The sequence below is a fragment of the Salvelinus fontinalis genome, chromosome 30 (genome assembly GCF_029448725.1).
Source record: "Salvelinus fontinalis isolate EN_2023a chromosome 30, ASM2944872v1, whole genome shotgun sequence".
In the NCBI taxonomy this organism is placed as follows: domain Eukaryota; kingdom Metazoa; phylum Chordata; class Actinopteri; order Salmoniformes; family Salmonidae; genus Salvelinus; species Salvelinus fontinalis.
The window spans coordinates 35,451,082-35,478,180 of NC_074694.1; the positions used below are offsets into that span (position 1 = coordinate 35,451,082).

At 42.8% G+C, this 27,099-nt stretch overlaps 1 protein-coding gene across 4 annotated transcripts in view; it reads right to left on the minus strand.

Annotated features, from left to right (window-relative positions):
- Positions 1–27,099, minus strand: part of prkg1b (protein kinase cGMP-dependent 1b) — a 167,323-nt gene that overhangs the window by 73,136 nt on the left and 67,088 nt on the right. For all 4 annotated transcript variants that reach the window (XM_055890652.1, XM_055890653.1, XM_055890651.1 and 1 more), the window contains exon 3: positions 20,921–21,034. In XM_055890652.1, coding sequence (XP_055746627.1) covers positions 20,921–21,034 — 114 coding nt within the window. The remainder of the gene's footprint in view (positions 1–20,920; positions 21,035–27,099) is intronic.

The window sequence follows — 27,099 nt, forward strand, 5'->3', positions numbered from 1 at the left end:
CTATGTCTAAGAATTACCGTCATGTGTTTTGAAGGACTCTGTTGCTGTATATGACAAAACTGAAATGCTGAATTTTTTCCACAATCCACAACCCTGTGTGGATGAACCAGTGTCCTCTGTCTCTGTACAACCAGTGAGTGAGAGTGAGTGAGAACCAGTGAGAGCTGGTCAAACTTTTAGCTTTTTGTCAGTGCAGGTAGTACATAAAGCCCTGAAATCCTTAGATCAGAGAAAGCCTGCAGGTCCTGAGCTTTTGGATCCCTGCTTTTTAAATCTGGCAGCTGATTTCATAGCTGAACCACTTACATATCTGTTCAATCTAACCTTGGAATGTAATAAAATTCCCAAAAATCTGGAAATCAGCATTTGTCCTACCACTTTTAAAAGGGGGAGATCCAACTCTTTTTATGCTGATGATACTGTTATTTACTGTTGTGCCTCGTCTCTTCCAAAAGCTTTCCAGAACTTGCAAACTGCTTTTTATACTTTCAACATACCTTGTGTCAATTGAAGCTTATCCTCAATACTGACAAAACTAAACTAATGGTGTTTTCTAATGCAAGAAATAGACCTCTGAACCTTTCACATATTACTACCTGTCAGGGCAAAGAGATTGAGGTTGTAACCTCATAGAAATATATTTTAATTGATGACAGCCTCTCTTTTAAATTGCATATTCAACAACTTACAAAAAAATGTAAGCTGAAATTGGGATTTTATTTTAGGAATAAGGCCTGTTTTTATTTTGAAGCCAGAAGGAGGCTAGTATCAGCTACATTTATGCCTTTACACGACTATAGGGATATTTTATATATGAATTCCGCTCAGTGTTTGAGATCAATTGACACCATGGCACTTTGAGATTTATTTTAAACTGCAAAACCCTTACGCACCACTGCACTTTGTATACCAGGGTTGGCTGGCCTTCTCTAGTCACTTGTAGGCTCAGTCACTGGTATACTTTGATTTATAAAGCCATTTTGGGTTTACTACCTTTTTATTTGGGCATTTCTATTGTTCAGAAATGTGGTGGGTACTCTCTTCATTCGCTGGACTTTCTCCTGCTAACTGTTCCAAATGTCCAAACTGAATTTGGTAAAAGGGCTTTTATGTACTCTGCGCCATCGTCTTGGAACGCCTTACAAAATACTTTTAAACTGGAAGAACTTGTCCCGATTGGTATTTTTAAATCACTGATGAATGATCTTGAGACTGATTCCCTGACCTGTCAATGTTTTTAATTAGCTGTTTTTGATTTTTGTTATACTCTTGTGAATTCTATGGTTTTTACTAGATTACTTGTAGTTTTTCATGTTGTTTGTCTGTCATTTTTGTAATGACTTGGTGCTACCTATCTTGGTCAGGACGCTCTTGAAAAAGAGATTTTAAATCTCAATGAGCCCTTCCTGGTTAAATAAAGGTTAAATAAATAAAATTAAATAAAAATGTGTGATGTGACAATCCAGTATGCGCTGTGGCAGGGAAGGGGCAATGGTCTGTTAAAGTATTGGAGTATTGGTAAGGAGGAAACGGTATGAAGAGTAATCTGTTTTGGAAAGTTCCCGGTGCGTTCATGCAGACCAGGCAAGTTATTAAAGCTATGTCCTGCAGATATTACTCAGCAAGAGACGAAAAAGCTTTTAAAGCTCTTCAATGAGAAATGTCACTTTTGGGCACAGGGGGCTTTTAAGTGATTCTTTTGTTGAAAATGTTCCAACTTACTGGGTCCTGGCAGCATATGGCCAATATGTAATTTGTGTAAATAAAATAGTCAACCAAAACCAGATGTTATGACTCAGTCTTACAGATGTCGTCCTGTAGCTCCGGACGCACCATGTACAGTATTTACTCTTGAATTCCTATAGGATTTTGAGCCGCAAATATTGACACCACCTGACACTCCCCTTTGAAGTGTCGTCACCAGAGCAAGCAGATCATTTTTACAACAATCAATCAAAAAATACCTTCTGGCACCTTCTCTTCCAAAAAAGTTCATGGGCCCATTTTCATAAAGCATCAGAGTAGAAGTGCTGATCAGTTTGGCGTTTTAGATCATAAAAGAGTAACATGACATGGGCAGCAGGGACATGATCCTAGATAAGCACTCTTACTAGGTGTCACTAAAAGAAAAAAACACAAAGAAAAATGGATGCAAAGATCTATAGACTCAGCAGTATAGGTGAGTGTCTGGTTACATTATGGAATGCTGCAGTCAACCTAAGACAAGGCAGTGGCGTATAAACAGTGTTAGTTAATGACTTTAAAACAGGCCAAATTACACATTGTTAACTTCTGACTCTAGAGTGATCTGTTCTTTCAATTTGTAGTCTGACATTTCAGATTTAAATATGATCATTTTAACAGTAGTAGTTTCAATTTAGTGAACTACTTTTTCAAAGTACATTTAGTTAAGTCAACAATATTATTCTTAAGGGTAGTTGTTACTGTAGTTTAACTTCTTCCAGTGTGAAGTAATTGGTAGCTTGGTAAATTGTATTTTCAGAGTAGCTTCCCCAATACTACCTGTAACCTTGGAGACAGGAAATTCCTCCTGAATGAGAGGGTAGCTGGTAGCTCCATCTATACCAATTAGCCAAAAATGTGTCAGGTCAATGTTTTCCTTTAGAAGGGGAAACCATGGTAAAGTGCTATCTGTCTGTCAGGGGAGGGTAAAGCGGTCCTCTTTGTATGCTCCATATAACACTGTATCATTTCACAGGGGCCTGGCCTGGCAGGTTGAGGTGACATGTGGGGATCTGGTTTGTGTGAGTTTAGTCTGGCAGGAGGGAAGGGAGGAAGAGAGAGAGAGAGAGGGTAGAGAAAGTGAGAGACATAGAGAGAGAGAGAGACAGCAAGAGAGAGGGAGACTGCGAGAAAGAGAGAGACAACGAGAGAGAGGGCGAGAGAGAGATAATGAGAGAAAGCGAGACAGAGAGAGAGAGAGAGAGAGAGAGAGAGAGAGAGAGAGAGAGAGAGAGAGAGAGGGAGAGAGAGAGAGGGTGAGGGTGAGGGTGAGAGAAAGAGAGAGGGGGCAAGAGAGAGATCTCTGTATAAAGCCTGTTAAATTGAATTGAGAGAGACAGCGAGAGAGAGAAAGAGAGACGGCAAGAGAGAGAGGGTGAGAGGGAGAGAGGAGACCTCCTCTTTAGAAAGTACATATATTTGGCATGTTTGATGAGGCCAGAGAGAGAGGGAGGAGAGAGAGGCATATTTATATTTAGCACAGCAGTCAGTCTTTTGACTTGTGGCTACAGCATGGTGAGGGCTACATTTGTTTTGAAGAGATCTCAGGCATGAAAACACATGTATTTATATTATCTTTCTTTCTTCTTCTTTATAAGCAGAACAACTTAATACACTACCCTAAAATGTCTATCTTCTTGTATTGATGTACAACAGCTGTTAGAGAGTGTAAGTCTCTATAGAGCGGAGTGGAGTGACGGAATGGTGCTTTAGTAGAGAGTGGCATGCAGACTCGCCCGCACTACCCGATCTCATTCAATTTAACCATGTCGCCCTGGCTCCTTTTAGCTGTGGCCATTCGTTGTGTTCATTAGATCCAATCAGATTCTTTGAAGCTTTTTATTATTTGTTGTATTTATATAACAAACATGAGTTTGGAAGGTTAACACGATTAAGTATTAAGGCATTAAACCTCTCACTTAAAGCCTCCAACATATTGTTGGCAATTATATCTAAATCCAAACAGGTTTTCGAGCAGGTAGTGCTGAGCGATTTATACTTGAGGTTGGTTTGGTTTTGGTCCAATTATTGAAAAAATTCTCACGGGTTTTTGATTTCGATCATTTAAAAAAATATTAAATGCATTATAAAATAATGGCATTACAATGATTAGAGAGCTTTTAATAGAAATTCCAAAAGTCAAAAATAGTGAACATTCAATTGCCAAAACATTGCAAATATCACATTGTCTCTGTCAGGTCCACATTGGGTAGACATCAATAGAAAAATGTGAAATTATTATGAAATACAATATTTCAGCTGTGTTTTATAACTTAGTTTTATTTGATTACTTTATTATTTGAATTCCTTTAAAGTGCTCATATCATCTCTGCTCAGCCAATAGCAGCCAGCCAGCCAGACCATCTAAGGCTATCCATATGCTGCAGAGCTGTCTGACAGAATCATTTTACTACTTCTTCAAAGTACATAAGGCATACTTTCACGAACAGTCTCTGTCCCTCTTGACGTGCTGTGTACATTCCTCTCTCGTGTGGTCTATGCAGTCTGTGTGTGTATGTATCTAACCCAGGGTTTCCCAAACTCGATCCTCGGGGGCCCCAAAGGGTGCATGTTTGGGGTTTTGCCCTAGCACTATACAGCTGATTCAAATGATCAGCTAATCATCAAGCTTTGACCATTTGAATCAGCTGTATAGTGTTAGCACAAAAAACAAAACGTTCACCCCTTTGGGTCCTGAAGACCGAGTTTGGGAAACGTGGATCTAACCGAATCTAGCAGGCTGTCCAGAGATCTGTATCTTTCCGACCCCCAAAAAATTGGATTATGGTCATTGTAGTTTATTGTACAGTTCAAAAAGTACTCGCAATCAAAAGCATGAAAAGGAATAACCCAAGGTGGCTGAGATGCAAAATGCATAATATCATGAATTTAATCCATGCTCGAAAGAATACAAAGAGTGAAAGTGCAAGGTGCTATATAAAAATGAGTTTCGGCCTTATGCCTTCATCAGTGCTGTACAAACAAATTAAGAAGGCGTGTACTTAAGACACACCTGCTGTGCATAACAGGCGCAAGCAGATAGTTGATTAGAGACTGTCGAATAGGGAGTGCATATTAACAAGGAATACATAGAAGAGTATCAAAAATTGACAATTCAAATGTCACATATAATTGGAAAGGGGGGGGGGGAGACTGCTGGTACGTGTGGACAACACAACAAGAAACATACACGGTCCAATTCCTCATTAAGCCCTTGGCGGTGTAGAGTTTTTAATTACACTGGAGAAGGCGCTCATCCGTATTGCGTCGTCTGCAGCTTGAGAAAACACAGTCAATGGCACAGATCAGTCACAGCATGATTGTAGTTATTTACCACGTTTCTGCGCAGAACTAGGTTGAATATTTGCTTAATGAAAACTACAACTACCCTCAGCCCAGCATCCCACATAGTTCCTTCCTTGATTTATCTCTAGAGAAACTGCACGTTAAGCTCAAATTAATTAAACTGACGACGTCAGTCAAGAAGTTGTTTAACCTGTTTGGGCTGCAGGGGCAGTATTGAGTAGCCAGATAAAAGGTGCCCATTTCAAACGGCCTCGTACTCAATTCTTGCTCGTACAATATGTATATTATTATTACTATTGGATAGAAAACACTCTCTAGTTTCTAAAACCGTTTGAATTATATCTGTGAGTCAAACAGAACTCATTTGGCACAAACTTCCTGACCAGGAAGTGGAAAGTCTGAAATCGAGGCTCTGTTCTACTTCCTGCCTATAAATGGGCATGATACGTATTAGTATACGTGCACTTCATAGACCTTCCCCTCGATGTCAAGAGGCGGTGAGAGAAGAAATTTAGTGTTTATCGTGGTCTGAAGTGGAATACAAGCTCTTTGTATGACGTGTCCCCCATTTCTTGTTTTCTGGAGAGCGCGAAGAGGGACTTGGATTTGCCTTCTGTTTAGCTGCCGTTATAGGCGACTAATATCTCCGGCTTTGATTTTATTTGATACATGTGACCATATCATCGTAAAGTATGTTTTTTCAATATAGTTTCATCAGATGATTGAATTTTTTTTCGGGAGTTTTGCCGTGTTCCGTTCTCTTCCGTTTGTTGACATGGAGAGATTTGTGCCACTTGGCTAGTGTGCTTGCTAAATCGAGAGGGAAAATGGACGTTCTAAATCCAAACAACGATTGTTCCCGACAAAGGACCCCTTGTCCAACATTCTGATGGAAGATCAGCAAAAGTAAGAAACATTTTATGATGCTATTTCATGCATCTGTCGTACATGTGAACTAGTCGCCGACGCCCAACTTTGGGGTACTCTAGCTATACCGAAGCTGGATGTCGTAATGAAGTTATTTTTTTAGAATTCTAACACTGCGATTTCATTAAGAACTAATGGATCTATCATTTCCTATACAACATGTATTTTTTAGTTATGTTTATGAATAGCTATTTGGTCAGAACATGTGTGTCAGAAAAAGTGTCAGAAAAATATCCGGACGTTGTGGAAAAAGTAGCTACGATAGCAACATGTATAACCACTGATTTCAGCTCTAAATATGCACATTTTCGAACAAAACATAAGTGTATGTATAACCTGATGTTATAGGACTGTCATCTGATGAAGAATATCAAGGTTAGTCAAAAATTATATATCTTTTACTGGTTTGTTACGATCGCTAACTTTTACTGCTGGGAAATGGCTTGTCTTTCTGGCTATTGTGGTAAGCTAATATAACGCTATATTGTGTTTTCGCTGTAAAACACTTAATAAATCGGAAATATTGGCTGGAATCACAAGATGCCTGTCTTTCATTTGCTGTACACTATGTATTTTTCAGAAATGTTTTATGATGAGTAATTAGGTATTTGACGTTGGTGTCTGTAATTATTATGGCTGCTTTCGGTGCAATTTCTGATTGTAGCTGCAATGTAAACTATGATTTATACCTGAAATATGCAAATTTTTCGAACAAAACATAGATTTATTGTATAACATGTTATAAGACTGTCATCTGATGAAGTTGTTTGTTGGTTAGTTTGGTTGGTTCTTGGTTAGTTAGGTTGGCTTTGTGCATGCTACCTGTGCTGTGAAAAATGTCTGTCCTTTTTTGTATTTGGTGGTGAGCTAACATAAATATACGTGCTGGTTTCGCTGTAAAACATTTTATAAATCGGACATGTTGGCTGGATTCACAAGATTCATTTGCTGTATTGGACTTGTTAATGTGTGAAAGTTAAATATTTAAAAAATATATATTTTGAATTTCACGCACTGCACTTGTGCTGGCTGTTGTCATATTGTGGGCGGAATCGGGCTGCAGCCATAAGAAGTTAATAACTGGGGGGGGGAAACGAAATGACGTTTAACCGCTCAGCACTACCAACAGTCTACTAAGAGAGTCATATCCAATGTTCAAAAAGGGGTCTCTTACACAGATTAAAACCAACCATTTACAGTGGATGGACAATGGAACCCTGTTTAAAGAATCCTCCTTTCCCAATGTTATCCTCCAGAAGATGCAGAACAAATATTACAGCAAATAATATGGCCAAACTTCAACGTACTGATAGACTTAAGACCAATTTTCTTTGAAAACATTTTAAAGTAAGGTATCCTGTTTATGAATGACATTGTAAATAAGGACAGCAAAATGTTGAGTCGCTTACATGCTCTTAAGGAAATCATGAATATCATGGATATATTGGAACTAATGAATATATGGAGGCTTAAATATCATGACCTAGTGAGATATACATGGCGGAGGCTCAATCAAGCTAGTCATCTTGACTACTTTCTTATGTCATTTTCGTTGGCACAAAAGGGTAAAAAAGTGTTGATAGGGGACTGAATTTCCACATGGGTGAGGATATTGGAAAGTTTATAAAAGCCTAATGTCACGATCGTGTGGCGGATTGATGGACCAAAACGCAGCATTTGGAAAGTAAGCCATCTTCTTTTATTTTAAAAAAAAGATGACGAAAAAATAAACACGAAACACTTAATACAAACTAACAAAAAAAACAACAAACGATCGTGAAGCTAATAAACGTTGTGCACATACACACACAGGCTACAAACGTTCTACATAGACAATTACTCACAACCAATGAGAGCCTATGGCTACCCTAAATAAGGCTCCCAATCAGAGACAACCGAAATCAGCTGTCTCTAATTGGGAACTCATTCAGGTAACCATAGACTCTCCTAGACAACTAAACATACATAGACAACACTAGACACATGTACTCCACACAAACCCATATCCTATACCCAACAACCCCTTTACCATAAAAACACCCAAAACCAACAAAACACAAACATTCCCCATGTCACACCCTGACCTAACTAAAATAATAAAGAAAACAAAGAATACTAAGGCCAGGGCGTGACATAACCCCCCCCTTGAGGCGCGAACTCCGGGCGCACCATTACACAGTCTAGGGGAGGGTCTGGGTGGGCTTCCATCCACGGTGGCGGCTCCGGCTCTGGTTGTGGTCCCCACGTCACCACAGTACCTAACCACCTCCTTGGCTTCCTCCAAACGACCCCCCTCCACATTAACCCCATTGCATGAAGGGGCAGTTCCGGACTAAGGGGCAGTACCAGGGTAAGGGGCAGTACCAGGGTCAGGGGCAGTACCAGGGTCAGGGGCAACACCAGGGTAAGGGGCAGCACCAGGATAAGGGGCAGCACCAGGATAAGGGGCAGCACCAGGATAAGGGGCAGCTCCGGACTGAGGAATGGCAGCTCTGGACTGAGGAATGGCAGCTCCGGACTGAGGGACTGCAGCTCCGGACTGAGGGACGGCCCATGGCTGGCTGACAGATCTGGCTGCTCATGGCTGGCTAACGGATCTGGCTGCTCATGGCTGGCTGACTGATCTGGCTGCTCATGGCTGGCTGACGGATCTGGCTGCTCATGGCTGGCTGACTGATCTGGCTGCTCATGGCTGGCTGACTGATCTGGCTGCTCATGGCTAGCTGACGGATCTGGCTGCTCATGGCTAGCTGACGGATCTGGCTGCTCATGGCTAGCTGACGGATCTGGCTGCTCATGGCTAGCTGACGGATCTGGCTGCTCATGGCTAGCTGACGGATCTGGCTGCTCATGGCTAGCTGACGGATCTGGCTGCTCATGGCTAGCTGACGGATCTGGCTGCTCATGGCTGGCTGACGGATCTGGCTGCTCATGGCTGGCTGACGGATCTGGCTGCTCATGGCTGGCTGACTGATCTGGCTGCTCCTGTCTGATTGGCGGCTCTGGCAGATCCTGTCTGGTTGGCGGCTCTGGCAGATCCTGTCTGGTTGGCGGCTCTGGCAGATCCTGTCTGACGGACGGCTCTAGCGGCTCCTGTCTGGCTGGCGGCTCTAGCGGCTCCTGTCTGGCTGGCGGCTCAGTGGGCTCATGGCAGACGGGCGGCTTTGCAGGCTCATGGCAGACGGGTGGCTTTGCAGGCGTACTGGCTCCCTTGAACGCCGAGCCTGCCCAACCTTACCTGGTTCTATGCTCCCCGTCGCCTGACCAGTGCGGGGAGGTGGAATAACCCGCACCGGCCTATGTAGGCGAACCGGGGACACCATGCGTAAGGCTGGTGCCATGTACGCCGGCCCGAGGAGACGCACTGGTGACCAGATGCGTTGGGCCGGCTTCATGACATACGGCTCAACGCTCAGTCTAGCCCGGCCGATACGTGGAGCTGAAATGTACCGCACCGGGCTATGCACGCGTACAGGAGACACCGTGCGCTCTACTGCGTAACACGATGTCTGCCCGTACTCTCGCTCTCCACGGTAAGTACAGGGAGTAGGCGCAGGTTTCCTACCTGACTTCGCCACACTCCCTTTAAGGCCCCCCCCAAGAAATTTTTGGGTTGTACTCACGGGTTTCCAGCCTTGTCTCCGTGCTGCCTCCTCATATCGCCTCCTCTCTGCTTTAGCTGCCTCCAGCTCTTCACGAGGAAGGCGATATTCTCCCGGTTGAACCCACGGCCCCTTACCATCCAGTATCTCCTCCCATGTCCATGAATCCTGTGTAGGTAGGTCCTGTTGCCGCTTTCCATGCCGCTTGGTCCTATGGTGGGTAATTCTGTCACGATCGTATGGCGGAATGACGGACCAAAATGCAGCAGTTGGAAAATAAGCCATCTTCTTTATTTAACACCACGAAGATGAACACGACACAAAAACACTTTACAAACTAACAAAACAACAAAACGATCGTGAAGCTACAAACGTTGTGCACATACATACAGGCTACAAACGTTCTACATAGACACTTACCCACCCAATGAGAGCCTATGGCTACCCTAAATAAGGCTCCCAATCAGAGACAACCGAAATCAGCTGTCTCTAATTGGGAACTCATTCAGGTAACCATAGACTCTCCTAGACAACTAAACATACATAGACAACACTAGACACATGTACTCCACACAAACCCATATCCTATACCCAACAACCCCTTTACCATAAAAACACCCAAAACCAACAAAACACAAACATTCCCCATGTCACACCCTGACCTAACTAAAATAATAAAGAAAACAAAGAATACTAAGGCCAGGGCGTGACACCTAACTAGTTTTTAACTAGGACAGAGGAATTTATAACTGCATTTTTCCGACATAACATAGGTACAGCAGATCCCGTTATTGAATGGGACACTTTTAAAAATGTGGCTTTAGAGGCCATGCAATTCGGCACTCAGCTCTTAAACAAAAGCAATTTAGGTCAAGAGTCCATATTAACAAAGAAAATGGCAATAAAAACTGTACCATAGAGGCTCAGACTAAGTTAGAGGAAAAACAAAAAGAAATGGAGAAACTTATTCAAGAAAGATCAAGTGTAATATATTATAAAAAATTAACCAAATTGGATGGAATATGGGGGGGGGAATTATATATGTTTAAATGCTACGAAAAACAATTGACTGAATCTTGTTACAACTGACCCATGAGTCACCCATGAGTCACAAAATAATATTTTGAAAGAGGAAGCAAAGTACTTTAAGCATATGTTTTTGTTTGTCTCCTCCATCTTCTCTAACCGAAGCTAATTGTATGGATTTTCTTTCTATTAATAAAGTAACATTAACAGCTGTACAGAAAGACTCATGTGAAGGCGAAATTACAGAGGAGGAACTTCTTGATTCAAATAAAGTCCTTAAGTCCGGGAAAACTCCAGGGCTGGATGGCATACCAGTGGAGGTATACCAAAGTTTTTTGATACACTCAGAGGACCGTTATAAGCATGTTTTAACCACTCCTATGTAAATGGTAGATTATCGGACACCTAACAAGAAGGTCTGATTTCATTATTACTGAAACAGAATAACAAGTGGTAAACATAAAGATCCAGTCCATTAAAAAAATTGGAGGCCCCATACACTTCAGTGATGCAAAAAAATCTAGCAAAATGTATAACGCATAGAATTAAAAAGGTTTGTCAGATATTATTAATTCTAATCAGACAGGTTTTTTTTACATGGACGATACATTGGAGATAATATAAGACAAGTAGTGGAAACAATAGAACACTATGAAACATTTGGGAAACCAGGCCTGCTACTCATAGCTGACTTTGAAAAGGTTTTTGATAAAGTACGACTGGAGTTTATATATAAATACCTGGAACATTTCAATTTTGGAGAATCTCTTAGCATAGTAAATCATGGCTACTTCTCAGAAAGTTTTAAACTGTCAAGAGGAGTAAACAAGGTTGTCCACTATCGGCATATCTCTTTATTATGGCCATAGAAATGTTAGCTATGAAAATCAGATCCAACAGTAATATCAAGGATTTCAAAAATCCAGGGCTTAAAAACAAAGGTATCATTGTACGCTGATGATTCATGTTTTCTTTTAAATCTACAACATCACAACACAGTTGAAAAATATATGGCAAATATAAATACAATATGGATGGTTTTAAGAGACAGATGGGGACGGTTGAATGGAGCTGAAGGTTGGGAATAACAACAACAAGATAACTAATGTAAAACATACTGTGTCCATAAAACATATATAGGTTCAGAACTTTTGTGAAAGAAATAGATGGGAGAGGTTGAGGTTAGAGGAAGGACAGGAGTAAAAACAAACAAAATATAACTATTGTAAAGTAGACTGTGCCCGTAAAATGAAGCTGGTCTAGAGAATGCCAAGAGTATGCAGTGCTGTCATCAGGCAAAGGGTAGCTATTTTGAAGAATCTCAAATCTAAAATATATTTTGATTCGTCTAACACTTTCTTGGTTCCTACATGATTCCATATGTGTTATTTTATAGGTTTGATGTCTTCACTATTATTCTACAGTGTAGAAAATAGTAAAAAATTAAGAAAATCCCTGGAATAAGTAGGTCCAAACGTTTGACTGGTACTGTATAGTATATGTGCATATATATATAATGTGTGTGTGTGTGTGTGTGTGTGTGTGTGTGTGTGTGTGTGTGTGTGTGTGTGTGTGTGTGTGTGTGTGTGTGTGTGTGTGTGTGTGTGTGTGTGTGTGTGTGTGTGTGTGTGTGTGTATATATATATATATATATATATATACAATCTGCAATATTAAAGCTGATCTACCTGCCCCCAAAAAATATTTAAAAAAATCATATTAATTTTTAATCAATAGATCCCCTCTTTTGGTACTGTCCTTCAGTGACTCACTTTTGGAGTCAGGTCCAGGAGGGGTTGTTGAGTCATAATGTCTGTGTTAAGATGGACCTACAAACAGTACTGTTAGGAGATCTGAAAAACCACGATCAATCAATGGGAAATAGGATTATACTTTTAGGTAAAGTATTTATTTTTAGGGAAATCTTGATAATAATGGTACAAATAGAGCAGTTTCAAGACCCTCGTGAGACATCAAAGTAAAATAGAAGGAAAGAGTCAAATGCTAATGGGGGGAAATCAGAAATGACGCAAGTAATGTTATTTGAAAGAATAATCCGTCTGCTAGTTTCAGAGCTGATCTAGTTTAGGTTACACAACCAAGGTCCAGCTCAGTGACCTCTGTCATTGTGCCTGTGTCTAGAGATAAAAACAAATATCCAACAATACCTGGAGGAATACAGTCCCACTAACCTAGATGATGTATTCATTGCAACCGTGTGGCATAAATATCAGTTTCAGGATTATTTGCAGTTACGTAATAATAGCATTTATATTCAAGACCAATCTCCCCTATATCATAACATATTTGCGATCTACAGAGTCGTGCACGCAATCGTTTGGCATTGCTGTTGCCAGGTCTTTCCCTAAAAGTTTGTTTGCTATGCACTAGTTACATCTTGAACAAGGTTCAACCATAGCTGTGGGAAGTAGAGATGCTGCAGCAGCCCCTAATAAAAATCTAAAACATAGGTGCTCCTACACCTGCATTGCTTGCTGTTTGGGGTTTTAGGCTGGGTTTCTGTACAGCACTTTGAGATATCAGCTGATGTACGAAGGGCTATATAAATCAATTTGATTTGATTTGATTTGAAAAACAGCACATCCACCCAAAACATTTTCCCCTGGGACATGGTTTCAACCCCTATAGGCAACAGTTGCATGGTATTTCACCGTTATTTAACATAAACAAGTTTCCCATCTCCAGGCTTCCACACATACAAGCTGCATATTTTAGAACGGAATATGAGTTGGCCTACTCTATGTTAGCTGGCTATGCGCCATGCCATAGGCTGTAGGCTTGTTCATTTAGCAGACAAGATCCCGTGCCGTTATTTTATAATACACTGAACAAAAATATAAACTCAACATGTAAATTGTTGGTGCCATGTTTCATGAGCTAAAATATCCATACGCACACAAAGATTATTTCTCTCAAATTTTGTGCACAAATTTGTTTATATCCCTGTTAGTGAGCATTTCTCCTTTGCCAAGATAATCCACTTGCCAGGTCTGGCATATCAAGCAGCTGATTAAACAGCATGATCATTACGCAGGTGCACTTTGTGCTGGGGAAAATAAAAGGCCACTTTAAAATGTTCCGTTTTGTCACAACACAACATGTCAAATCAAATCAAATTCTGTTTGTCACATGCTTACTTACCAGCCCTCAACCAACATTGCAGTACATAAAATAACAATAACAAGGCTATATACAGGGGTACCGGTACAGAGTCAATGTGCGGGGGCACAGGTTAGTTGAGGTAATTGAGATAATATGTACATGTATGTAGGGGTAAAGTGACTATGCATGGATAGAGTAGCAGCAGCGTAAAAAAAGGGTCAATGCAAATAGTCAGGGTAGCCATTTGATTAACTATTCAGCACCTATAGCTTGGGGATAGAAGCTGTTAAGGAACTATTTGAACCTAAACTTGGTTCTTTGGTACCTCGTGCTCGCCCCTCGTTTCCTGTAGTCCACGATCAGCTCCTTGGTCTTGCGTACCTTGAAGGAGAGGTTGTTGCTCCGGCATCACACTGCCAGGTCACTGACCTCTTCCCAGTAGGCTGACTCATCATTGCCGGTGATCAGGCCTACCCCCGTCGTGTCGTCAATGAACTTGATAATGGTGTTGGACCTGTGCGTGTCCACACAGTCTTGGGTGAACAGGGAGTACAAGAGGGTACTAAGCACACACCCCTGTGGGGCCTCTGTGTTAGGGGTCAGTGTGGTGGAGGTGGTATTGCCTGCCCTCACCACCTGGGGTCAGTAAGTCCAGGATCCACTTGCTGAGGGAGGTGTTTAGACCCAGAGTACTAAGCTTGGTGGCAAGCTTGGAAGGGATAATGGTGTTGAACAACATTCTCATATAGGTATTCCTCTTATCTAGGAGGGTGAGGGTTGTGTGGGGAGCAATTGAGATTGCGTCATCTATGGATCTGTTGGGGCGGTATGCAAATTGGAGTGGGTCTAGGGTGGCTAGATGGTGGAGTTAATGTGTGCCATAACCAGCCTCTCAAAGCACTTCATGATTACATATGTGAGTACTAGAGGGTGGTAGTCATTGTGGTATGAAGCCTTAGAGTTATTGGGAACAGGGATGATTGTGGTCATCTTAAAACATGTGGGGATTACAGACTGGGGCAAGGAGAGGTTGAAAACTACTGTGAATATGCCTTCCAGCTGTTCTGTGCATGCTCTGAGAACGCGCCCTGGAATACCGTCGGAGCCTGCGGCCTTGCAGGTGTTGACCTGATTAAAGACCCTTCTCACGTCGGCCTCGGGGATTGAGATCACCCAGTCCTATGGGTCAGTGATGGCCCTCACACCAGGCTTGATGTTGTTGTCATCGTCAAAGCATGCATAAAATGCATTGAGTTCGTCTGGTAGAGAGGCATCGTTGGGCAGATCATGGTTGTGTCTTCCTTTAAAATCCGTAATAGACTGAAGCCCCTGCCACATGCGGCCGGTGGTGGAGCCTGTGTAATATGATTCCACCTTATTCCTATATTGTCCTTTTGCTCATTTGGTGACTCTGCGGAGGTCATAGCGGGCCTTCTTGTACTTATTCCTGTCTTTGGCCATAGCATCAGGGTAGTCTATGATAGCTCTGTGCGCGGTAGCCCTGCTCTTTAGTTTAGCACGTACCTCAGTGTTAATCCAGGGCTTTTGATTGGGGAAGCAGTAAGCCCTCACTGTGGGTACAACGTCGCCGATCCATTTTCTAATGAAGCCGGTGATGAAGGGGGTTAGCTTGTTGATGTTATAGACGGAGTCTCGAAACATATTCCAATCAGAGATAGCAAAGCAGTCCTGAAGCATTCCCTCTGATTCTGTTGAACATTTCTCAATTCCAGCGAATCGCGGGTACTTCCTGTTTTAGTTTCTGCTTGTAAACAGGAAGAGAGAGTACGGAGTTGTGACCTGATTTGCCCAAATAGTGGATGAGGGAGGGCCTTGTATGTTTGCTTTTGGGTAGAATAGCAGTGGTCTAGGACTTTATCGCCCTTAGTGGCGTTGTAAACTTGTTGATGGAAGTTGGGCATCACGTGTCTTAGTGACAGCAAATTAAAATAGCCGGCAACCAGAAAGGCAGCCTCTGGGTGTAGTGTTTCCTGTTTGTTGATTGTACAGTTTGTTATGCGCCAGCTTGTTATTTTTATTGTCCTGAGGTGGAATGTATACAGCAGTCACGATAACAGCTGAAAACTCCCTCGGGAGGTTGAAGGTTCAGCATTTGGCCATAAGGTATTCCAAGACTGGTGAACAGTGGGTCGACACTTCCACCGCGCTGGAATTAGCACACCAGTTGGAGTTGATGAAGAGGCAAACCCCTTCCCTCCTTCGAATTCCCCAACTCCACTGTCCTGTCCGCTTGGTGAATGGAGAATCCATCGAGTTGGATAGTCGTTGGAGGTATCATGTCTGAGAGCCATGTTTCTGAAAAGTAAAGAATATTGCAATTCCAAGTGTCCCGTTTGTATCGAATCCGTGACTGTACATTCGCCAGTAGAATTGTGGGAAGAGGTGGCCAGTTTATCCTTTGCCTTAATCTCACCAGGATCCTCCCTCTCTTGTCAGCATTTCTTCTTGGGTAGCCTGAAAATTGGGTTGGAATTTCAGAGAAAGCCTAGGGCAGATGAGTCGAAGTAAAAGCCAGAATTGGGGTAAGTAACTCCCGATCTGATGTTCAAGACATATTGTCGGTTGTAAGAAATAATAGCGGATACATTACGTGAAAATAGACTAAAAATAAAACACAAAATAATCACAAAATAGCAAATTGGGTCGGAGCTTGCAAAACGGCGGCCATCTTGTACGGCGCAATCTTGATCACGTTGAGGGAGAGGTTGTTTTCCTGACCTCCACCCTATAGGCTGTCTCGTCGTTGGTGACCAGGCCTACCACAGTTGTGTTGTCGGCAAACTTAATGATGGTGTTGGAGTAGTGCTTGGCCACGCAGTCATGGGTGAACAAGGAGTTCAGGAGGGGACTAAGCAGGCATCCCTGAGGGGCCCCCGTGTTGAGGATCAGCGTGGCAGATGTGGCAGATCCAGTTGCAGAGGGAGGTGTTTAGTCCCAGGATGCTTAGCTTAGTGATGAACTTTGAGGGCCCTATGGTGTTGAACGCTGAGCTGTAGTAAATGGACAGCATTCTCATGTAGGTGTTCCTTCTATCCATGTGGGAAAGGGCAGTGTGGAGTGCAATTGAGATCGGATCTGTTGGGGGCTGTATGAGAATTGGTGTGGGTGTAGGGTTTCTGGGATGATGGTGTTGATGTGAGCCATGACCAGCCTTTCAAAGCACTTCATGGCTACATACGTGAGTGCTATGGGTCAGTGTCTCAAGTTTTGAGGGAGCGTGCAATTGGCATGCTGACTGCAGGAATGTCCACCAGAGCTGTTGCCAGAGAATGTAATGTTAATTTCTCCACCATTAGCTGCCTCCAATGTTGTTTTAGAGAATTTGGCAGTGCGTTCAACCAGCCTCACAACCGTAGACCACAGCCCAGGACCTCCACATCTGGCTTCTTCACCTGTGGGATCAGCTGGCGGAGGGGGAGGGGTGCTGAGGTGTATTTCTCTCTGTAATAAAGCCCTTTTGTGGGGAAAAACCAAGTATGATTGGCTGGGCCTCGCTCCCCAGTGGGTGGGCCTGGCTCCCAAGTGGGTAAGCCTATGCCCTCCCAGGCCCACCTATGGCTGGGACCCTGCCCAGTCATGTGAAATCCATACATTAGGGCCTAATGAATTCATTTCAATTGACTGATTTCCTTATATGAACTGTAACTCAGTAAAATCGTAGAAAATGTTGCATGTTGTGTTTATATTTTTGATCAGTATATATTATAGTAAGAAGAATATAATTGAGCTTAGCTGAATAAAATGGAAAATGTATTTTTTCCATTCCCGAGCGAGAGTGCACGCATATAAAGTGGCTATGTTGAGCGTAAAATGTATCATTTGAAACAGGTCCTATACACTAGATTTAGGGTCATTTGGCAACTTTAGTTGTGAATGATACAAACCTTAGAATCGGCATGATGCGACTATAGGCTTTGATGATTTGATAAAGTCGGGGGGGAAAAGCTTGCACTCTGTACCTTGTCTCAGGCTATATATAAGTTGTTCCCTCATCAAGTGATCATATTTTCACCCATCAGACTATTCTCAATTTAATCTTGTCTTTACTAATATGTAACATTTGTTTTGATTTAGAATGGCCCATTATCAAATGGGCAGGAACGGGCGCAAGACAAAAAAATACATGTCATCCGTATGCACTGGAATAGCGAATGGAGAACACTTTCCCGCCAGTACGGTAATTTCGCTGTGCAGTGAGTGAGTTTTAAAAATACATACTGTTTTGATGATAAGTGTTTGATGCGATTTTCGATAGCATTCGCATTGATGTCAGAGTGGTTAGAGGGACAATAGAGCCCCGAGTACCACACCATTAGCAACCTGATGATCGTTAGTGAGTTGGTACAACTAACGCATGCCCAGAGTGCACAAGACGAGATCACCGTGACTCAATGGTCACACAGAATTTTACTGAGGTCATGACTCATGACTGCTGGTGTGGCGGTAACACGGTCACCGCAACAGCCCTAGCCAGTAGGCTTTTAGCACATAACTGCCAGTCTCACAAGCTCACAGAAAGCCAATACTAAGTCCACAGCATGCTACAAAGCTAAACAATCCACTGAAGTACATCTAAACCATGGCAACAACATAAACGCACATAGCGACGTCTCTATCAACCTTCAACTTCGGGAAAAATATGAAGCATCAGATGAGTGGTTTATTATATTTCCCTGCAGCAACCATTTACCTTGAGTTACAGGCAGGAGCCCTAAGGTAGTTTTAATTAAGCAATATGATTGGCTGTGCCTGCTCTTTGTGGTTATTAGCGGCATACAAGGGGGTGAAACGCATTTTCTCCCGGGACTCAGTATAAATAGTCAGGATAGAGATGTCTCTATGGCAACAAGCTATTCAGCCAACATAACACCTGGATGAAAACGAGAGAGGGACAATGCAGCACCCTCCAAAAAACAGACAGCCCCTCTTAATACTGGTAATGAGTTTATGTGTGAAAATATACAGGGGTGCAACTTTGGTTTTAAGTGGGGGGGACATGATTATATATTTTTTTATCCAGTCAGATAAACACTCCAAACAGCCTACCTGACCGCTCGGAGGTGTCCACATGGTCCTAAAGCACACCGTGGCATCGTTTTGTATCACATTCCAATAATAAAATTGTGGGGGACAAAAATGCAATTTCAGAATGGGGGGGGGGGGGGGGGGGGGGGCTTATCCCCCTGTCCCCAGTGAAAGTTGCGCCCCTGAAAATATATAACAGAAATAGAGAGAGAGGGGGATCACCTTATGCTAACACTCCAACACAGCAGAAGAGAGAGGACAGACATGTTGCTGGTGAAAAATGCTGAACGGCTGCCATGTCAACTGGCTGCCAATACCTATAGACGTGGGTGTGCCATTACTTTGAAACACATTACCGTTTCACTGCATGAAAATAATCCCATGAAAATATAAGTATACTAACAGATGGCTGATACATTGGAGGAGAGTGATATAGAGAGGTTTGTCATTGACTCCTAGGGGTTCTTCTGTCTGTACATTCAAGGCGAAGCGTTTCAGGCTCTGGCCAGTCCAGCTTTGAAAGTACAGAAAGCTCTTTCTCCAATAGCAGCCCTTTTCAGTCACATACTATATCCCTTTTTTTTCTTTTACGCTGTACAGGCCCTGTCATATTTCCAAAGACATCGGTTATCGTGAAGGACTGAGATCTTCTCGCAAACTGCAGCTAGATTTGTCCCAGAAGGATCCTAGACATCAGAACTCTTATGACCCCATTACATTGTTGCAATCCTAATGAAGTACTGCTTCTATTACCACAGTCAGTGAATGAAAGAGGGAATCTAAGTCTAAGCAAGTACCATCACACCTCAATTTAAAAAATGCAGTAAACAAATGAATTGATAACGCTGCTTAATGTTACAGTAATTGATTGTTTAATTAATCTCTTCATTTATTCGAGAAAAACACAGTAATGGTGTTTGTGTGACTCTCTGTAGAGACAACCACTAGTTCAGAGCGAATGCTCATTACACCTATAGCTGTAATCAGGCAATCTTTTGCTGGCGGACTCATCAAAGCTGCATGTGAGGGAAGCTTTTGATGTGTTTCAGAGGAAAAGAAACAAAGTGATTTCTTTACACATTCTTTGTGGCTAAAGAAAATGTGCATAATGTGTGTCCTTTGATAGAATCAAAGTAGCTGGAATCAATTAAAGCTAACATAATGAGGATTTGAGCCGATTTTGACATGTTGTTTCAGCTAGGCTGACTCATTGGGCTATTTACACAATCAAATCATCTTCTCTTCTTGAAAGTATGAACAGGGTCTAGAAAAACATGTTGAAATCTTTGTGATGATCTGTGTGTGTGCGTGTGCGCAGGTGGGTTGTGTGGTTACACAGACCTAAATGAACGCGTGGGAGTGCCTGAGTGGGTGTATTCACTGCGCTCTAAACCTTCCCCGAAAAACTAGATTTGATATATAAAAACAATTGAAATGGATGCGGTGCATGAGATAGCCTAATCAGATTTGTTTTCATCAACAGCTGCTACTCTTACCATTTACATTGGCTTCAGAGCAAACTGAAATATATAGCTGTCACTACAAAGAACTGCGGACATGACAAGATAATGGCTGCATTTGCTTTCGGTCATGTTTCCATACTTACGTAGATTAATCTAAGTGTAAAAATAGAAAGTGACTCTCTTCAAGATAGACACGTTCATCTGTGTGTGTGCTTAAGTTCTCTCTCTGTGTTTGACAAAAGCAGAAATGTAACCTTCAAAGCACAACAAACTACTCAGAGGCTGTTATCAGTATCTGGGAGGTAGAATTAGTCAAATCGACCAGTGTGTTCAGCTGGAATTAATTTATAAGAGGGGGAATAATTTGTCCGATTCCATGCCGTGTGGATATTTATAATTGAGTCAAACAAAGCTCAGAGAATGAAAATGTGTACTTTACACGTTAATCACCTCAGCTCAACTCACTGCTGCTGAAAGGCCAGTAAGTTTGATTTACTAAGCTTGGATAGGGATTTCTTTCTTACCTTCTGAAAATAACATGTGCAAATGCTTAGTATATCAGGTCCAGGGAGTATATGGCAGATAAGCTTGTGGACAGTTATGGTCAAGCTTATAACTGAACTCAACTATGTGGTGTGCAGTGCTTGGGCAACCCACTGCCTCTATTACACTGGTCAGACTTACTCTTGACGGTGGCCGTCCTGGTGCAGTTGTAGAGGATGGCCAGCTCCCCAAACACCTTCCCAGGACCCATGGTGCACAGCTTCATGCTCTCCTTTGTCACCTCCACCTTCCCATCTGCAAGGGAAAACAACAGAGCAGAGCACACTTTTTCATTTCCACCGCTGATGCACGGTCCGTGAAAGTGAGCATGACAAGCTGGAAATGTCACCGTGCAGCTCCGTGCTGCTGTTGCCCAGATTGGGGAGAAGTCAAAGCTAATGCACTACAATACAATTCTAAATTCATTACTTAAATGGGACATGAGAGAGGGATAACAGCAGAATGGTATGCAGACTCCACAATAATGGGCTCAGCGGAAAAATGGGACACTGGCTAGAAGAAAAATATAGGGGAAAGGGAATAGCAAAACAGACATTAGTTTTAAGTCATTACGAAGTGACAGATGGGGGAGATTGAAAGTATTGCTGGAACGTGAGGGAATGAATGTCGCTGAATGTCCAGCAGAGACCTGCAGGCTCCAAAATCCCCATCTCTGCATTGATGTATCTGATTCTGGCAAGTGGTCGATTCACCAAGCAGCAACAACTCACAGTTTACAGACTGCCACCAGATGAATGACTGCCATTCTCTAATCAGAGCAGATTGGTCATTCCCCTAGGAGGGGGGTTCCCGATAGTGATGGAACTTAAGCCTATGAGCGTTTGAACAATACATCGTTCTCCTAACGGCCGAAGGTATAACATGCATTTACCAAAATGCCACAGTGAGAACGTTTTCTAAGTGAGTCATTGGAGCATATGTCAATACTGACACACTTTTAGAAATAAGGGTACGCTATTGTTCCCTGGGGTACAAAAATATTAAAATACACATAATGTACCTTCAAAAGGTACACATAATTATCTCACGTAGTACTGTTCAGTACCTTTTAGGGTACATGTGCGGATAAAGAATATAATGGTACATTTTCTTACCCAATATTTTGAAAATTAAAAAAAAGGTACAATAATCACATTCTCACTCTCAAAACAAGGGGTAAGGTGGGGAGGTACATTTCTGTTTCTCAGGGTACAAACATGTTTTGTGTACCCTCAATACCCACCATAAGGTACAATGATGGATTTTTGCACCTAAACGGAACTAACAGCTTCATCACTGGGGTGGTACCCTAAAAGGGCATATTTGCACCATAATCAATATCATTATCATATTTCCGAGCATGCTCTACTTCAGGTTTAAAGAAAATATAATTGTATTTCCTATTTGTGTTTTTGCACGTACATAGAATGATTGATTAATCTTATGCTCCACAAAGATAAATAACATACATTTTTCTAAACTAATCCAATCAATGAGTTATATTTTTTGCACCCGTACCGGTTGTTCCAGTTTAAACGGCTTAGATAGTCTCATCACAAAGTTCCTTGCCCTGGCAGTCATTATGAATAAATACAAATTCAAAATGTTGAATATCCTAATTCTGTCTGGATTCCAATAGGAATTACACATCACTTAGCAAGCCAGCATAATGTGACTTGCTTGTAGGGTTGCAAAATCATGTTTGGAAGATTCTTGGAAATGGGAGGGAAACTTTGACATTGTGGGGTATTGTGCGTAGACCAGTGACAAAAAAACTCAATTTAATCCATTTCAAATTCAGGCGGTAACACAAGAAAATGTGTAAAAGGTCCCACTTTCTGAAGGCACTTTTTGTCATACCATTCCAACAATTCCGAACAATTCTTTACCACGGGCCCATCCTCCCAAATGAAGGGATCACCAACCTCCTGTGGATTAAGCTACATATTTCCCTAACCTATACTCTCTCTTATCTCTTGTTTAACACCTTCTTAACTTTTCTTTTCATTTTACAATCCTGGTTCCGTTGTGTTCACTGAACACCAAACATTTGCCAAATAACTTGAGCCTTTCCTTCCAAAAGCACCTCTGCAAACAAAGGCAAAACACTGTTGATGTGGTTTGATGGTACCCTGTGGTGCACTGACTACAGCTGTGTGGAATTGATCTAAACATTGGATCTAGGCAAACGCAGTGTGGAACTGACCCAAATGGTGACAGCATCAACAGCCTCTCTTCCATCTACGGCTTCTGGAGGGAGAATTCTTCTTCAGCACTGTTGGCACCTCCTTTATCAGCTGCAGAATGAAATGTACACATATCTACTCCCTTCAAACAAGTTCGGATATTATCTTGACTGTTCCGTAATTCACCTTCAAAAAACAAAATGTGAAAATGGGCCATAAGAATATACTGGGGTTTTAAGATGACAGCACCAACACCTGCGACTGCAAAAAGTATTGGTCTTCACACACAGAGCGAGTTATCTCACTCTGCCAGCCCACCTTCCTTCCCAACACTTGTATTAGATATCCATCATCCCCTGACAGCTTTATCTGTGATGGAGTGGCAGCCCAATAAGATAAACGGGATGGAGGACATGGAGGACAATAGGATACAGTGTTAATCTCAGAGTCACGTTTGCATTTAAGTCCATGCTGCTTCGATCACGCGGATTGGAATATGTTCCGCATTGCGTCCAACAACAACATTGAAGAATATGCTGATTCGGTGAGCGAGTTCATTAGGAAGTGCATTGACGATGTCGTACCCACAGCAACGATTAAAACATTCCCAAACCAGAAACCGTGGATTGACGGCAGCATTCGCGTGAAACTGAAAGCGCGAACCACTGCTTTTAACCAGGGCAAGGTGACCGGAAACATGACCGAATACACACAGTGTAGCTATTCTCTCCGCAAGGCTATCAAACAGGCAAAGTCCCAGTACAGAGACAAATTAGAATCGCAATTCAACAGCTCAGACACAAGAGGTATGTGGCAGGGTCTACAGTCTATCACGGATTACAAAAAGAAAACCAGCCCCGTCGCGGACCAGGATGTCTTGCTCCCAGACAGGCTAAATATCTTTTTTGCCCGCTTTGAGGACAATACAGTGCCACTGACACGGCCCGCTACCAAAACCTGCGGGCTCTCCTTCACTGCAGCCGAGGTGAGTAAAACATTTAAACGTGTTAACCCTCGCAAGGCTGCAGGCCCAGACGGCATTCCCAGCCGCGTCCTCAGAGCATGCGCAGACCAGCTGGCTGGTGTGTTTACGGACATATTCAATCAATCCTTATCCCAGTCTGCTGTTCCCACATGCTTCAAGAGGGCCACCATTGTTCCTGTTCCCAAGAAAGCTAAGGTAACTGAGCTAAACGACTACCGCCCCGTAGCACTCACTTCCGTCATCATGAAGTGCTTTGAGAGACTAGTCAAGGACCATATCACCTCCACCCTACCGGACACCCTAGACCCACTCCAATTTGCTTACCGACCCAATAGGTCCACAGACGACGCAATCGCAACCACACTGCACACTGCCCTAACCCATCTGGACAAGAGGAATACCTATGTGAGAATGCTGTTCATCGACTACAGCTCAGCATTTAACACCATAGTACCCTCCAAACTCGTCATCAAGCTCGAGACCCTGGGTCTCGACCCCGCCCTGTGCAACTGGGTCCTGGACTTCCTGACGGGCCGCCCCCAGGTGGTGAGGGTAGGTAACAACATCTCCACCCCGCTGATCCTCAACACTGGGGCCCCACAAGGGTGCGTTCTGAGCCCTCTCCTGTACTCCCTGTTCACCCACGACTGCGTGGCCATGCACGCCTCCAACTCAATCATCAAGTTTGCGGACGACACTACAGTGGTAGGCTTGATTACCAACAACGACGAGACGGCCTACAGGGAGGAGGTGAGGGCCCTCGGAGTGTGGTGTCAGGAAAATAACCTCACACTCAACGTCAACAAAACAAAGGAGATCATTGTGGACTTCAGGAAACAGCAGAGGGAGCACCCCCCTATCCACATCGACGGGTCAGTAGTGGAGAAGGTGGAAAGTTTTAAGTTCCTCGGTGTACACATCACGGACAAACTGAATTGGTCCACCCACACAGACAGCGTTGTGAAGAAGGCGCAGCAGCGCCTCTTCAACCTCAGGAGGCTGAAGAAATTCGGCTTGTCACCAAAAGCACTCACAAACTTCTACAGATGCACAATCGAGAGCATCCTGTCGGGCTGTATCACCGCCTGGTACGGCAACTGCTCCGCCCACAACCGTAAGGCTCTCCAGAGGGTAGTGAGGTCTGCAGAACGCATCACCCGGGGCAAACTACCTGCCCTCCAGGACACCTACACCACCCGATGTCACAGGAAGGCCATAAAGATCATCAAGGACAACAACCACCCAAGCCACTGCCTGTTCACCCCGCTATCATCCAGAAGGCGAGGTCAGTACAGGTGCATCAATGCAGGGACCGAGAGACTGAAAAACAGCTTCTATCTCAAGGCCATCAGACTGTTAAACAGCCACCACTAACATTTAGCGGCCGCTGCCAACATACTGACTCAACTCCAGCCACTTTAAAAATGGGAATTGATTGAAATTATGTAAAAACGTACCACCAGCCACTTTAAACAATGCCACCTAATATAATGTTTACATACCCTACATTACACATCTCTTATGTATATGTATATACTGTACTCTATATCATCTACTGCATCTTGCCATCTTATGTAATACATGGACCACTAGCCACTTTATACTATGCCACTTTATGTTTACATACCCTACAGTACTCATCTCATAGGTATATACCGTACTCTATACCATGTACTGCATCTTGCCTATGCCGTTCTGTACCATCACTCATTCATATATCTTTATGTACATATTCTTTATCCCTTTACACTTGCGTGTATAAGGTAGTAGTTGTGGAATTGTTAGGTTAGATTACTTGTTGTTATTACTGCATTGTCGGAACTAGAAGCACAAGCATTTCGCTACACTCGCATTAACATCTGCTAACCATGTGTATGTGACTAATAAAATTTGATTTGATTTGATGGCAGGGCATCATGACGTTCTGTATCAGTCATCATTGTATTTCCTGACAGAAAAGCATGGGATTCATTTCCCTCTCAGGAAAGTCTGTTTAACTGTGTAACATCATGAAGGGCATAAATAAGAGCAGACACAATCTGCCTCTAGTAGACAATAGCCAAATTGACTAGATAGGTATTTTAATCAAACTGGTCTTCTGTCACTGAATCCCTCCAAATAATACACTCATATGAATCAAATCGCTACTACACTAGAGGGGACAACTGGCATAATAACGCCATGGGTATAGAAACTAGGCATTTACAATGGGTGTTAGTTGTTTAAAAGGAACTTGTTGAGATCTGTCTAACTCATTGTCCATGATCACTAATGGGATTAATACTGTATCAGTAGCAAAGTACCGCTATTCAGCACTTCTACTGTAAGTCCAAAAACACAGAGTGAGAACACATTTAGTAGAGTGTCACTCATCAACAACCCTGGCAGCAATCTCAGTGAGAGTCTGGAGATGCTTTCACACAGGGGAAAGATTGCTCAGGGCATCCCGTAGCGCCGCAGTAAGAGGAACCCCAGATAGATTCACACATGAAAGTGCCTGTCTGCTATATCTGGAGAGAGTTCATCTAGGAGCAACCATTGGATCGATGGCCCAGCCATTCATACTCTCAGTGTGCACTGCAGTCAGGCATATTGTACTCCTCCCGCCGCTACTCACTCCCCCATCGCCAACGACTAGATCTCTAGATTATATAGACCAATCACAGAGGAGATACTGGTGGGTGGGTTATGGGGGACCACATTCTATTACCCCACAATACAATGCAGGCTTCATCTTGAAGGCTTTTATCAGTGGACTAACAGAGCCTCGGGGAGGGAGCCCTGGTAGTTATGAGAGAAAATGAAACCGTCTTTGTGGTGTTGAGATGCTTTAGTGTGCCATCCATTGTGGTTACGCTTATAGCCTACCTATTCATGTGGGACATTTACCTAATAGGACCCCTGACTTCAGTCTGATTTAGAAATGAATCACTGTGGGTGGTCAGACTGTAGCAGCTAGGCCTAATGGTTTTATCCACCAAGGAAAGGCTCACATCGACCAAGCAGGAACCGTTTCATGTTCTTAGAACCTTGGATTTTGATGAGATCCCAAATATAGGACTATGACAAGAAACATTTTACAACTCAGGAAGACGAAGCCATAAATAGATAGAATCTGTTAGGCAAAATTTGTTGGTCTGAATCCTCTC